We start from the raw sequence: 16,230 nt of genomic DNA on the forward strand, positions 1-16,230 counted from the left end.
TGTGCATAAATATAAAAGACAACTTTTTTCTAATTTTTGAAATAGATCTAACTCCACGAACCAAAAGTGGTAAATAGTATTGTTTGTATAAAATGTATGACAAAAAGACACAAAGCAAAGGGTATTAAATGGAAATGCAGCGTTGTGAGAATATATTTACACGGGGTGGTGTTATCGTAAGAAATTCACATGCTAATCCCTAGAGCAAAAATTAAATATGATGTAAGAAGACACAGGTAATAATCTGGTACAATGGCTGGATCATCAATACACTAAATGTATCTATAATAATATACCCCTACTTACTCATATTTTCTTTTTTTTTTTTTTTTAACGTTTATTTATTTTATTTTTGAGACAGAGAGAGACAAAGCATGAACGGGGGAGGGTCAGAGAGAGAGGGAAACACAGAATCTGAAACAGGCTCCAGGCTCTGAGCTGTCAGCACAGAGCCCGACGCGGGGCTCAAACTCATGGACCGCGAGATCATGACCTGAGCCGAAGTCGGACGCTTAACCGACTGAGCCACCCAGGCGCCCCTCATATTTTCCACACTAGGCTGTCCCACAATAAAGTATCTACATCACTTGGTCCAGTACTTGGCACATTTTGTGAACTGAAGAAATATTTATTGTAATCAATGAATTATTTAAGTAAAATAAATTCAGTAGAATATAAAGAAAAAAAAGATACACTTCTTAGGAAGATCATTTGCCTTAAATAAATTGATATATAGATTGGATTAATTGGCTATAGCGAAACAAAAAAAAGCCAACTACAAAATAAAATATATTTTTAAAAGTAATGTTTGTAATGTTTGTAGAAAAGTAAGTTTCCAGTAATAACAGTCCAGACTTTACAGCCCAACTGTGCTGCTGCCAAAAATCAGTAAAGCTGGAGGCATATTAAAAAATATGTGTTTGAAGCATCACAGACTGAAGGAAACAAGTACTTGTAGAAACAGGATCTCAATTACAAGAGAATCCCAGGTGGTAAGACCCAAATTTGGTATCCCTCATCCTTCTAGGCTTTTAGTGATTCACAGAAGTTGACTGAGAAGCAAAGACGCTAAGCAGAAAGCTGGAGCTGAGAAGCTAAGCCAGTTACTGGGGCTTCCAGCAGTCTCACCAACCCAGAGCAACAAAGTAGACCTCAGGATACACCAAGGAAGAAAGGCTCTATGAAACAAACCAGGGGTTCATTTGACATCCCTGAAGGGCTATTACCTAATGTCAATATGAACTGGAAAGACCAACCTGACAAAACCTGTGACCTAGCTTCTCAATCCCTGATGATTATGATTTGAGCTGCTCCCACACTAATGGTCCCACACTAATGACAAAAAAAAAAAAAAAAAGTTAATGCTCCATGATCAGCAATTTTTTCCATAGTATTTCATACAGGAAATCCAGCTTGTAACACAAAACAACCATACAAGCAAAATATGAATGGAAATGAAGGGTTACTAACAGGCTTGTGACCCATTATCTCAATTTACTAGGATGCTTGGGGAGAAAAGAACAATGACTTCGTTACACCTGTGCAATTTAGAGTGACACTGAGATATCTTTGCATACCTATTAGAAGAGCTACAATTAACAATAGTGACTAGGACGAATCAATATTGTTAACACAGACACACAGACCAATGGAATAGAAGAGAGAACCCAAAATTGGACCCACAAATATATTGTCAACTAATTTTTGACAAAGCAGCAAAGAATAGCCAATGGAAAAGACAGTCTTGTTAGCAAATTGTGCTGGAAGAACCAGACAGCAACATGCAGAAGAATGAAACTGGGCCACTTTCTTACACCATACACAAAAATAAACTCATAATGGATGAAAGACCTCAATCTAAGACAGGAAGCCATCAAAATCCTCGAGGAGAAAGCAGGCAAAAACCTCTCTGATCTTGCCCACAGCAACTTCTTACTCAACACGTCTCCGGAAGCAAGGGAAGCACAAGCAAAAATGAACTACTAGGACCTCATCAAGATGAAAAGCTTGTGCACAGTGAAGCAAACAATCAACAAAACTAAAAGGCAACCGACACAATGGGAGAAGATATTTGCAAAAGGCATATCAGATAAAGGGTTAGTATCCAAAATCTATAAAGAACTTACCAAACTCAACACCTGAAAAACAACTCAGGAAACAACAGATGTTGGTGAGGATGTGGAGAAAGGGGAACCGTCTTACACTGTTGGGAATGTAAACTGGTGCAGCCGCCCTGGAAAACAGTGTGGAGGTTCCTCAAAAAATTGAAAACAGAATTACTCTATGCCCAGAAACTGCACTACTACGAATTTACCCAAAGGAGACAGGAGTGCTGATTTGAAGGGCCACATGCACCCCAATGTTTATAGTTGCACTATCAACAATAGCCAAAGTATGGAAAGAGCACAAATGTCCATCCACTGATGGATGGATAAAGAGGATGTGGTATGTATATACAATGGAATATTGCTTGGTGATGAAAAAGAATGAAATCTTGCCATTTGCAACAACATGGATGGAACTAGAGTATATTATGCTAAGCAAAATAAGTCAGTCAGAGAAATACATCATATGATTTCCCTCATATGTGGAATTTGACAAACTTAACAGATGACCATAGGGGAAGGGAAGGAAAAATAAGATAAAAACAGAGAGGGAGGCAAACTATAAGAGACTCTTAAATACAGAGAACTGAGGGTTGATGGGGCTCGGGGGTTAGGGGGTAAGGAAAATGGGCAATGGGAATTGAGAAGGGCACTTGCTGGGATGAGCACTGGGCATTGTATGTAAGTAATGAATCACAGGAAACTATTCCTGAAGCCAAGGCTACACTGTATGTTAGCTAACTTGAGAATAAACAAATGAATTAAGTAAGTAAATAAACTAAAATTTCAAAAAAAAGCAAGTAAGTCCTATTAAAATCTAAAGAAAACCAAAAAACCCCCCCAAAACAAAACCAAAGATTTACCATATGATCCAATAATTCCACTACTATTTACCCAAAGAACACAAAAACACTAGTTCAAAAAGATATAAAAAAAAGAAATAAACCCTTATGTTTATTGCAGCATTATTTACAAATGCTAAGATATGGAAGCAACCCAAATGTTCATCCATAGGTCAATGGATAAAGAAAATGTGTACACACACACACACACACACACACACACAGGAATATTACTCAGCCATAAAAAAGAACGAAATCTTGCCATCTGCAACAACATGCATTGACCTAAAGGGTATAATGCTAAGTGAAATTAGTCATATGATTTTACTCCTTTTGGAATTTAAGAAACACGACAAATGAAGGAAAAAAAGGACAAACAAACAAACAAGATTCTGAAATACAGAGAACAAACTGGTAGGTGCCAGAGAGAAAGTTTGTTGAAAGAGATAAAGGGGATTAAGAGTACTCCTATCTTGAAGAACAATGAATAATGAATAGAAGTGTTGAGTCATTATAATTACACCTGAAATTAATATGACACTATATATTAATTATACTTTAAATAATTAAATAAAATTATTATATGTCAAGAGCAGAAAGGTGTCCTTAAAAAATAGTGACTACTACAAGTGTTGGCAAGGGTGTAGAGCAACTGTCAAGTCTCACAAACTGCTGGTTGGTTGTACAATGGTATAAACAAGTTGCAAAACACTTTGGTATTTTCTAAAATAACATAAACACACATCAATCATATGATCCAGTCATTCAATTCTTTGAAGCTTATTCAAGAAAAATGATTTTATACGTCTAGACAAAGACATTTATAAGAATGTTTATTTCATGGCAAAGAGGAGAGGTTTTGAGCAGGACTAAGGAGGAAATACAAAGATGCAGAAGGAACCAGGGACACATTGGATGGACATTTACATTTTATTTCTTGTGGTGATGATTTCACAAATGTACACATATTTCAAAACCTAAATTTTTAATTTTAATGTTGTACAGGTTATTATAAGTCAATTCAGTCTAAGTGAACCTGTTATAAAATATGTAGGGTGTATGAAAAGATGTATCTAAAAGAAACTATATAGCATTAAATTCAAGAGTGGAAATCTAGAAAATTTATGAGTGGATAATCTACCTTAAGAAAATAAATGAAAAAGAAACAGTAGTTTAGTAGCAAAATTAACAAAAATGAAATGATAATATGAAGACCAGGAAAATAAACTGAACAAAATTACAGAGAAGATCAATATTCAAAAATTGGTTTTCATTTTTTTGTAAAATGTAAAAAAAAAATGATAAATTCATGAGAAGACAGATCAAGAAAAAAGTAAATTCATATTATCAATAACAAGACTGTAGAGAGTGTAATACTACCGATTCTGAAGACAGATGCATGATATCATAAAGAAATTCATTCTAATGTACCTGACTTTACACAAAATGGCAAAAACCAAAGGGAAGTACATATATATCCAAAAATTTTGGAAACAGCAATAATGCTATATCCATTATGCAAATTGTGTCTAACAAAACTACCTACAAATGATTTCCATGCCTGTGGCCCTGAGCCATGAACTTTCTCATATAATTGAGAAAGAACTAAAATTTTGTACAAACTCCTGCACAGAAGAGTAAAGGCACTATCCAAAAATCTTTTATGGGATCTGTATAAACTTTGCCTGAAACTATTAAGGATACTATAAGGAAGGAGAATCATAGGTTTATATCCCCCAGAGCAAACAATAACAATTCTTTTTTCTGATAAACAGATTGCTAAGATACATCAAATATATAATATGGCATAAACAATTTGTTTTTAAGCCAAGAATGAATTATCATGGATTCAACATTTAGAAATCAAATAACTTTAACAAAACAAAGGAACAACATCATGTTTTGTCACGATAGAGGAAATAATCTGACAAAATTTACCATTCAACTGTGATTAAGAATAACAAGTTAGAGGGCAAAAGAGTATCATGATTAGTGTGGAAATATTGAGAATTTTCCCCTTGAGATGAGGGCTGAGAAGAGGATGCCTTCTAGCACCAATACCACTCAACATTCTACAGAGCTCTTAGCCAGAGCAATAAAGCAAAAACAACAACAACAAATGTATTAAGATATAAAAGGAAGAAATGAAAATGAAAACAGCTTTATTCAAGAGCATAATTATGTTTACAGACTGAAAGCAACCTGTAGACAATATATTAGGATTGTTTAAAGATTTTCTTTGATTTGCTGGATTCCATTCAGTTAAACATAAGTATATCTTCCTAATAATATCAATTCTTTAAAAAATTTTTATACAGAGGAAATGTCACAAATACTCTACATGCTAAGGTTACATTTTAAGGCTTTTTCTCCATATTTATCAGATCAACTACAGAGCTATAATCCTGAACATTTTTGTCATATTTTTCTGGTATCATGATAAGAGAGACTCCAGTAAATAAGATAAAATTTGCAAAACATTTGGCATTTAATTCAAGGGGAACAATAAAAAGGAGCATTCTTTGTGGTAATTTTACTTATGACCCACAGTTTAATAATCTCATTAACCAGAGTTCACCTTCTTTTAAGTGGTTCACAGTTAAATTAAATTATTTTCTCCACATACCTTTTTCTATATTTTCATAGTATTTTTTTCCTTTTTAACTCTTCTAAATCTGTCTATAAGCCTAACTTCTTATGCTACTGTGTACTACTTAGAAAGAGATAGCATATATCTTTCAAAAACAATTTTTAGTAATAGGTTGTGATATGACTTTTTAAAAATTTAGATCTTTTATTGAATACATATATAGCATATGTTCAGTGTAAAATTTTCACAAAATGGTGATACATATCCCTATAAGAAATGAAAATGACTGGCATGGATGTGTGTATATAAATATATACATGGATTGAAGTGAATCATGTATTTACATATTTACCCATGTCTCAAGTAAATTACAATTTGTTTTTTTATTAGCAATAAATCTTCAAGAATTCTGTCAATATTTAATATTTAAATAAGTGACTGTAAAAGCTGCACAGTAATTATAGTAGAGGAACAGCAAAATTTGTTAAAAAGCTGTTTTGCCTTTTATTCCCTTCTTAGTTTTATCAAATGGAGGTAAAATTCTTATGACAAAATAAGCCACTTGAAAGTAAATAATTCAGTGGCATTTGTTTTGCTTTTGGGGGTACTATATTTTAATACACATATGTAGGTAGCTTTGGTCAGATTAGTCCTACAAGGAAGATTACTGTGCAAATGTTATTCAGAAATAATTTTATTCTATTTTAGTGCTTTTCACGCAGCTTTCTAGCTTTTGATTTTTTTCTCTTGTCAATTAAATAGGTTATTTTTGCACATAAATAGAATAATTTTCAAAGGCAAAATAGTAAAGTCTTTGAAATATATTAATAAACTATGTATTAGACTTCTATATGAAATATAAAATTAGGGAAGTCAAAAAATGTACATCTACCAAAAAATTCAAAGAATAAAGATACATTACCTAGCAGGGAATGATGATTTCAATAATGGCTGCCTTCTCAACAGAATTCAAGAAGAACCAAAGAAAATGGGGCAGCATCCCTGCAATGACAAAAGACAAGACAGAACTTTCAACCCATATTTTCTATCCAGCAACATTTTCTTCCCAAATGGAGAGGAAAATTGGACACAGCCATAACCAAACCTGAGACAATTCATCACTGGTTAACCTGTAAGAGAAATGATGTTAAAGCAAGTCCTTCAGGCTGAAGGGAAAGGACACCTGATGGAAACTAAAATATACAGCTAGTGATGAAGAGCAGTGGATAGAGTAAATGTGTGCATCATTATAAAAGGTTCACATTTTCTATTATTTCTTGGAAAGACAAGTAACTCTTCAAAGCAAAGTAATAAATTATAGACGCAAACGATGCAACAAGAACATGAAGGAAATGGGAATAAATGCAAATGTCCTGTTGTAAGATTGTATTACAAGAAATGGTACTGTGTAAAATGAAGTCGACCATGAAAAGTAAAGGATTCAAATTACAAACACTTGAGTAAGCATGAAACATAACAATAAAATATATGGACAATATTCTACTTACTGTAACTATATTACTTTTACACTAAATTTACAGCATACTTAAAGAGGTCATTAACCATTTATATTTACCCTTTGATAGATGTTGTTAATTCCATTGTCAAGTACTCTTCTATAATTTCACAATTATTTGATTACCAAAATGAAAATACATTAACCATATAAATATATATGTGTGTATATATATATATATATATATATACATATATATATATACACACACACACTATACATTAAGCTTATATGTATATACACACACACAAATACTGACAGATAGCTAGGTGCATAAATACTTATTGCACATATGGTCTATAAATTGCTTTGTACTATTGCTAGTACTATAAAGTACTCCATTGCTTCTGATAAGTAATATGTTTTATAAATAATTTTATGTATAAAATACATTTTGCCAAGGCACCATAGTATTGCATATTACAGAAGGTGACAGAACTCTAGGTAGAACATGAAGAGTAAAAGAATTCAATACCAACCCCTTGAGGAATAACTAAAAATAACACAAAAATGTGTAGGTAATTTTCAAGTTACTACTACTGCCTAAACAAATCAACACTAAAATTATATACCATTAAATTTTTATGATATATACATTTACTCTTCTGATTTCTCACTAGGCTCTCCACCAATAATATAACTCCAGTTCATGGTTCACATGGACACATGCTGAGAACTGAAGAAATATTTATGGGATGAATGAAATAATTGAGCTGAAAGAAATTAAGCACATGATTAAAAAAAAATCCACTCGTTGTGAAGATAATTTGGGCAAAACAATTGTTGGAACTTGGCTTCCAGGAAAAAGGAATAGACATACTTTTCCCTATTCTTACCCCTAAAAACAACGAAAAATCCTGCATGTTATATATATAAAACAAACATAACAAGACTCAATTGTGGAGAGGAGTGAGACTTAATAAGGGACTTTAAGACTCAAGAAACAACATGATGGTGAATTCTCTTTTTTGTCACTTTTGGGGGATGTAGGGACTTTTGTCTTGTTTTCCCTCATGCACACCAGACATGCAGCTGAAGAATCAAGCACTTGCAAACAGTAAAGGGTTTATATAAAACAAACAAACAAACAAACATACATCCACCCTCCAAAAAAGACTTTAGATCACCAAACTCCATACCCGAAAAACAAATAATCCAGTGAAGAAATGGACAGAAGACATGAATAGAAACTTTTCTAAAGAAGACATCCAGATGGCCAACAGACACATGAAGAGATGCTCAACGTCACTCCTCATCAGGGAAATACAAATCAAAACCACACTGAGATACCTCACACCAGTCAGAGTGGCTAAAATGAACAAATCGGGAGACTATAGATGCTGGAGAGGATGTGGAGAAAGGGGAACCCTCTTGCACTGTTGGTGGGTATGCAAACTGGTGCAGCCACTCTGGAAAACAGGGTGGAGGTTCCTCAAAAAATTAAAAATAGAGCTACCCTATGACCCAGCAATAGCACTGCTAGGAATTTACCCAAGGGATACAGGAGTACTGATGCATAGGGGCACGTGTACCCCTATGTTTATAGCAGCACTTTCAACAATAACCAGATTATGGAAAGAGCCTAAATGTCCATCAACTGATGAATGGCTAAAGAAGATGTGGTTTATATACACAATGGAATACCACTTGGCAATGAGAAAGAATGAAATCATGTCATTTGCAGCAATGTGGATGGAACTGGAGGGTAATATGCTAAGTGAAATAAGTCAGGCAGAGAAAGACAGATACCATATGTTTTCACTCATATGTGGAACTTGAGAAACTTAACAGAAGACCATGGGGGAGGGGAAGGGGAAAAAATTAGTTACAGAGAGGGAAGGAGGCAAACCCTAAGAGACTGTTAAAAACTGAGAACCAACTGAGGGTTGATGGGGGGTGGGAGGGAAGGGAAAGTGGGTGATGGGCAGGGAGGAGGGCACCTGTTGGGATGAGCACTGGGTGTTGTATGGAAACCAACTTGACAATAAATTATATTTAATATTAAAAAAAGGCTTTAGAAAAAGAGTAGGATAAGAACAGCCTAAGTAGACAGAAAAATGGAAGACAATAAGCATCCTACTGCAGCCAGCATGACACACAAAATACCTTCACCCTTGCAAGCATCGGCCCTGTGGGAAGCCTAGCCTCTGATGTAACTAATCACCTCAAACTGCCCATATCGTGATGTCAGAAAAACATGATCCATAAAGGTAAATTTGATAATTTGGACTCCATAATATTTACAGATCGTGCTATTAAAAAAGTTTTATCTGACACAGACAAGCTACAGATTTAGAGAAAATATTTTCAAGCTATATATTCATAATAAAGTAGTATCTAGAATACATAAACAACTTTCAAAATCCAACAATATAAAATAAACAAATCAATTTGAAACTGAGTGAAAGACATGAACAAAAATTTTACCAGAAAATACGTGTAGACATCAAGTAAGCACTTAAGAAGATGTTCAACATGATAGCCATCAGATCAGGTAAATGCAAATTAAAACCACAGTGGGGTATCTTACATATATCAGAATGACTAAAATTTTAAAAAGCCATATAAACAAATGCTGGCAGGATAGAAGCAAGCTGGATCACTCATATATTGCTTAGAGGAACGTAAAATGTTACACCCATTCTAAAAACAGGTAGGCTCTTAAAAAACTGAACTGGAAATAGTACATGATACAGCAATTACACTCTTGGATATTAATACCAGAGAAATTCAGATTATGTTCACACGGAAATGCGTACGTAAATGTTTATGGCAGATTTATCAGTATCAGCCCCAAACTGGAAACAACTAGATAGTCTTCCAAGAGAGAATGGCTGAAAAAATGTGGCAAATCCGCTATAAACTACTGCGCGAAAAAGGAATGAACTGCTGGTACATGCAATAACTTTGATGAATCTCTGGAGAATTACCCATTCTGAACTAAGCCAATCCCAAATGTCACATACAGTATGATTCTATCTATATAACAATCTCAAAATAACAAAATTGAGCAATGAAGAACACATCAGTGGTTGCCAGAATTCAGGGATAGGAAGGGATGATGGAAATGGGTGTGCCTCTAAGAGCAACACAATGATCTTTGTGATGATTGACAGGTTGTCTATGTCTTGACTGCATCTAAGTGAATACTTTGGGATATTTCACTCTAATTTTGCAACATATGAAGTTGGTTGGAAACGGGCAAAAAGTACATGGAGTACCTCTGTATTATTTTTTACATCTGTAAGTTAATGTACAATTTATCCCAAAGCAAAGAGTTTAATCAGTGGCTTATATTCTTAACATACAGACTGGGTTCACTGCATGTTAACCAATATATACAAATTAAAACAAATTTCAAAAACAGTGCTTTTGAACATACCTTCTTCTACTGAAGGCAGACCAGACATTTCAGGCCAAACATTCTGGGGAGAAAACTGAAATATGCAAAAATATAAGACATCCGCTTGAAAATACCATAAACCCAAAAAACCAAGAACTGAAAAGACTAGATATCGGGGGGGGGGGGACAGGCAAAGAGGGTGAGAACCAAATTTGGATCTTTTCCTCACATGATATTTTTCCTCAAATGAGACTGAAAACCCAAGATGCTAAGCAAAAAGGAGTAGCTAAAAGCTGGGCAACTGAGTAATGTTTCCGGTAGACTCACCAGTCCACGGGACACAGAAGATTTCAGTAAAAATCCTTCCTGAAAATGTTTTATGAGACCCCTATTAACTTGATACCGAATGGCAAGATTATAACAATGGAAATGCCACTGCCATCAGAAAAGAGACAAGGAATCACCTACTATCACCAGTTCTATTCAACATTATAAAGAGATCACAGCCAGGGCAATAAAAAAGGGGAAAAAAATTTTAAAAAGCATTAACAATTGGAAAGGAAGATACTAAATCACCTTTAATCAGAGAATTGATTTTTTTTTTCATAAAGCATTCATTTAGTATAATGAAACATAGACAACCTAATGAAATGTAGACAAATGTAGACAGGTGCAATGGGCTCAAGGAAAGAGCATATCAAAACTTTTTCACTTTTATTAAAGGCTTTGATGAGAACTTCATAAAATGTCATGAAATTCTATTTGCTATACAATAAACATCTACTTCTGAGTAGGAGACATAGGTCATTATAGCAATCATTTTAATGGGTAAATGAATTCTGAATTCTTAGTATTTGACTAAAATATGAAACATTTTTGCAATTAAACTGACAATGTAGCTTAAGTAAGATTTCAGAAATGTCTCCTGGAAAAAGCGGGAATGTTTCCTTTTAAACTCTGAATAGTTACAGTTAAGGTGCCATAAATTAGACAAAGCTAGAAAGGAGCATCATGTTTCTAGAAAAGAATAGCATGCAACATGGACTTTCCCCATGTCAAACTGACAACCACTGAATGACATTGACTTATTACACACAGGAAAAACAGAACACATTCTCCAGAAGGAAAGGGCATTACAAGATAATTCTGATAAACAAACCCCTTATTGAAATCTTGAACAGCTTCAGAGAATATCATCATGGAATGGGTAGAGGCAATTTATAGGACATTAAAGGATTCCTTTATCTTATGATACCCTCCTTAAATATAAACACAAATCAAATATAAACACACTTGTAAAACTGTGATTCTCTTAATCAAACATGTGTTTACTATCACACTCAGCTACTAGTGGCATTTGGATGCAAAGGTTTAACTCGTGCTAATCTGGACAAACCCAGGCGGAGACTCTGATTTGGAGACTTAACAGACACGCCTGCCAGTGGGCTCCTGATGCTGCTGCTTCCGGACATCGCTGGTGGGACCCACTTAGGTTTTTTGTTTTCAGCCAAAGGACTGCGTATTTGTAATGGTTTCCTAGTGACCTCCGAAGAACCAGAAACCTTTTTTGGTGAAGGCTGAAGTTCTGATTTCACAGAAGCTGGAACAGAGTCTCCTGAAGTCACCAAAGTATTACATTTGGATTTAGGTTTCTTCTCCTTCTTTTCAACTGGGGATTTGACCTTCACTTCTTTCTTTTTAATTTCTTTCACTTTATTTTTTCTCACAGTGAAGTCTTCATCATTATCTTCACTCTCACTAAAATCAGAGTCATCCTCGGACTCTTCACCAGTTGCAAAGTCTGGTTCAGAGTCATTAGCACTATCGCCATCACTGCCTTCCAGAAGAATCTTCCTCTGTTGTACCATAGCCTTTGATGCTGCTTTTCTTTTCCCTTGAACACCAGGAAAATCATCTTCCTCAGTAATCTCATCCAAATCTAAATAATCGCTGGCTACACTGCAATTGGAGATATGAGGGGCCTTACTCATTGTTTCACTTTCACGACTGTCACACTTTTCAGTGCTTTTATCTTGAGCCTATTCCGCATCAGTGGTGACTGTTGGAAGTTCCTTCACTGATAAAGCAAGTGCGACTTCTAAGTCTCGCTGGTGGAGCTTGTCATCTAAAGCCATCCTTTTTTTAGGGGTTTTCTCTTGCAATGGGATATCTTCTTTCTGGAGATTCCTCAGTTTAGGTTTCCTTGTTTCTAGTTTTAACTCCTTTGGTGTTGTTCTGGGTTTTTTATTTAAAGGTGCAGTTGCAGAAATAAAGTCATCATCACTGTCAGAGTCCTCAAACTGTGAGTAATTGACCGATTTCTTATGCCTCACAGGCCGCACCACGGCCCCCTCCAAGGCTGAAAGTTTGCAGCTTTCAAGTTCTTGTTGGCAGCAGTGGCTTTTTCCGAGAATTGATATTTTTATTTCCAGATTACATAAAAGCCTTCTAGAGATAATACACTGAATTAAACAGAAAATTTAGGAAAATTGCTGGATTCTGTATGCCTGCACATTAGCATTTTCTTTCTTTTTTTTTAATTTTTTTAACTTTTATTTATTTGAGAGAGAGAGACAGAGTGAGAGCAGGGGAGGGGCAGAGAGAGAGGGAGACACAGAATCTGAAGCAGGTTCCAGGCTCTGGGCTGTCAGCACAGAGCCCTACATGGGGCTTGAACTCACTAACCAAACCGTGAGATGATGACCTGAGCAGAAGTCAGACGCTCAACCGAGCCACCCAGGCACCCCAAACATTAGCATTTTCTAATAGTAAACATTTTCTAATAGCAAATTATTACTAAGTTTTTTATATACATCATAAAAAATGGCATAAAACCCTACATGACATTGTTATATTTTTAGGCTTTTTCCATATATGAATCAGATGAAATGTGAAAGGGTTTTAACCCTGATCACTGTTGTCAGCATTTCTACTATCCTGGCAACAGAGGCCCTTTACCATACACGTGACATTTAATTCTGATGGAAAGATAAAAACAGCATTGTCTATGACAATTTTACCTATGGTCTCTAGTTTAATGATCTCACTGACTAATTAGAGGTTAGCTTCTTATAAAGGGCTCATAAGTGTATTATTTCTCCTCTTACATTGTATTTTTATTTTTTCCCTTCTCTTTTCTAAACCTCCTATCTGTAACACTAATTTCTTATTCCATTATGAACTTTAAAATAAAAAGCAAAAAGAATACCTAACTTCTGATTCCATTCTGTACTTGAAAATAAAAAAGCCAAGAGTACATATTTCAAAAATCATTAGAGAGATGCCATTATCATGTGATTAATTTTTGATATATATTCTAGGACACAGATATATTGCATGTACATAGTGTAAAAATTTCAAAACAGCTGATAAATATACCTCTTCAGAAGTAATTGTGATGAGCAGTAAAGTGTGTATATAAATAGATGTAAACAGACATTTATCTACATGAATAACATATTTACATAATTATACACATATCTGTAAGTAAATTATACTTAGTCTCTTTTTAATTAACAATATATCTTGGAGATGCCTTCTTCAAGTACTTAACGTGTACGTGATTAGTTGTAAAAGCTGCATAGCATCATAGTATGGACACACATAATTTGCCAAAAAAGAGCTGTTCTGACTATTTTGTGTCCATACTTTAGCACACATGTGTGAGTAGCTATGTCAGATATAGTTCTAAAGGGCCCACTACTCTGTAAAATCTGTAAGGAAATTCACAACTTTGTCAAAAACATACTACTTTCCAAAACTCATTACCATTTTTCATTCCCTCAATAACCTGGCATCAAAATTTTGAAAAGGTACCATGTTACTTAATTATTTACACTGAATATTAAGCATACTTAAGACACTAATTACCTATATATGTTTATTACTAATATATTCTTTGATACACATTTTTAATCCCATTTGGTACAGTTTATCATTTCATAATCATTAACAAAATTATATACCAAAAATATATACACACACATATATACATAATTACACATAAATTCTTATTGCTGTCAATTATGTTCTATATACTGCTTGATACCAAATTGATTCTGATGTATATTATATTTACTATATAATTCATTTTACCTGTAAAATACATTGTATATAAGTATGGTAGATATAAAGTAAACTATTTCTATATTTAAGACAAGTGTCATTCCATTATTTGTTACCAAGACATTGCACCTGGTCTCATACACTATCACATCCAGATCAACAGTAGCATCAGATCAGAAATAATAATTAAAATGTCTTGGATATTGTACTTGTAAATGTACTGAAATTACTTTTATTTGTATACATATAGTACAGATGTATTTATATATTATAATAAGAAAGAATTGGTTCTTTTTTGATTATACTACTTTTCTGCAGCTTTTTTTTTATTGTTGATCAAAAGTTAACCTTTTTGCATGAATGGAATCATTTTTTTATAACAACTAGTGAAGTTTTAGAAATGTTTCATTAGCAAACCATATATATATATGTATATGTATACACACACACACACACACACATATATATACACACACATTTTTAATTTAAATTGACGTTAGTTAACATACAGTGTAGTCTTGGCTTCAGGAGTAGAACCCAGTGATTTCATCTCTTAAATATGATGCCTCCTGGTGCTCGTCCCAAAAAGTGCCCTCCTTAATGTCTATCCCATTTAGCCCATCCCCACACCTATCTCCCCTCCAGCAACCCTGTTTGTTCTCTGTATTTAAAAGTCTCTTATGGTTTGTCTCTCTCTCTCTGTTTTTATAATTTTTATCATTATTAAACTATATATTTGACAGCTATATAAGATGTAAAGCCTTTTTAGTGTATTAAACAAACATACATCCACCAAAAGCTTCAAAGACATAAATATTACCTATCTAGGAATTATTTAAATGTTGACTGCCTTCTCCACACAAACCATGGATAATCAGTGAAAAATGGAGCATCATTTTTTCAGTGAGTGTCAAGACAGAACTTTCAAGCTCCAATGTTATATGCAATAAAATCACCCTTCTAAACTGAAAGTGAAATAAGAAACATCCAGATAAACCAAACTGAAACACTTTTCTACTGGCCAAACGTAATACAAATAAATCATGCTTAAGGAATGTATTAGTTTCCTAGACTGTCATAACAAAATACCGTAAACTAGACTGCTTGAAAACAATACAAATTTATTGTCTCACAGCTCTTGAGGCTAGAAATCTGATATCAAGCTGTAGGCAGGACCATGCACCTTTCTAAAACCTGTAGAATCATTCCCGGCCTCTTCCCAGCAATCTCCGGCATTCCTCCAAATCCTCTACCTTCACATGGCATTCTCCCTGGGCGTATCTTCACAGTCTTCCCTCCATGCACATCTGTGTCTATATCCAAATTCACCTCCCTCCTTTAAGGGACATCAGTCACACACTATTAGGGCCTTATCCTAATGACTTCATCTTAAATTGACGGAATCTGCAAAGACTCTATTTCTAAATAAAGTCACATTCTGAGGTATTGGAAATGAGATGACTTGTTTGGGTGGCCCAAGAGAAAGGACACCCAATGGAAACCAAGAACGACAGGGCTATAAGAATGTGTGAAGAACACTGCATAGGGAAAAGAAATGGATAAACATAAAAGACTAGTGTTTTCTATTATTTTTGAGAGATATTTGACTTTTTTTGATATCTGACTCTTTAAAGCAAAAAAATGATAAAAGATATAATTGATATAAACTATAGAACAAAAGCACAAAGGAAAGGTAGCATATGTAACATTACAGTGTAGTGAGGTTACATTTATAGGAAGTGATACTACATACTTCTATGGAGATGAAA

General features: G+C 34.4%; 1 protein-coding gene across 1 annotated transcript; it reads right to left on the reverse strand.

Annotated features, from left to right (window-relative positions):
- Positions 1–11,077: 11,077 nt before the first annotated feature.
- Positions 11,078–15,697, reverse strand: LOC125931248 (RAD51-associated protein 1-like). Its single transcript, XM_049643217.1, is given in 2 exon segments — positions 11,078–12,844; positions 15,645–15,697. Coding segments are annotated over 2 exon segments (1,161 nt in total). The 3' UTR covers positions 11,078–11,736.
- Positions 15,698–16,230: the final 533 nt, after the last annotated feature.

Source organism: Panthera uncia, chromosome X (assembly GCF_023721935.1).
Source record: "Panthera uncia isolate 11264 chromosome X, Puncia_PCG_1.0, whole genome shotgun sequence".
Classification (NCBI taxonomy): Eukaryota; Metazoa; Chordata; class Mammalia; order Carnivora; family Felidae; genus Panthera; species Panthera uncia.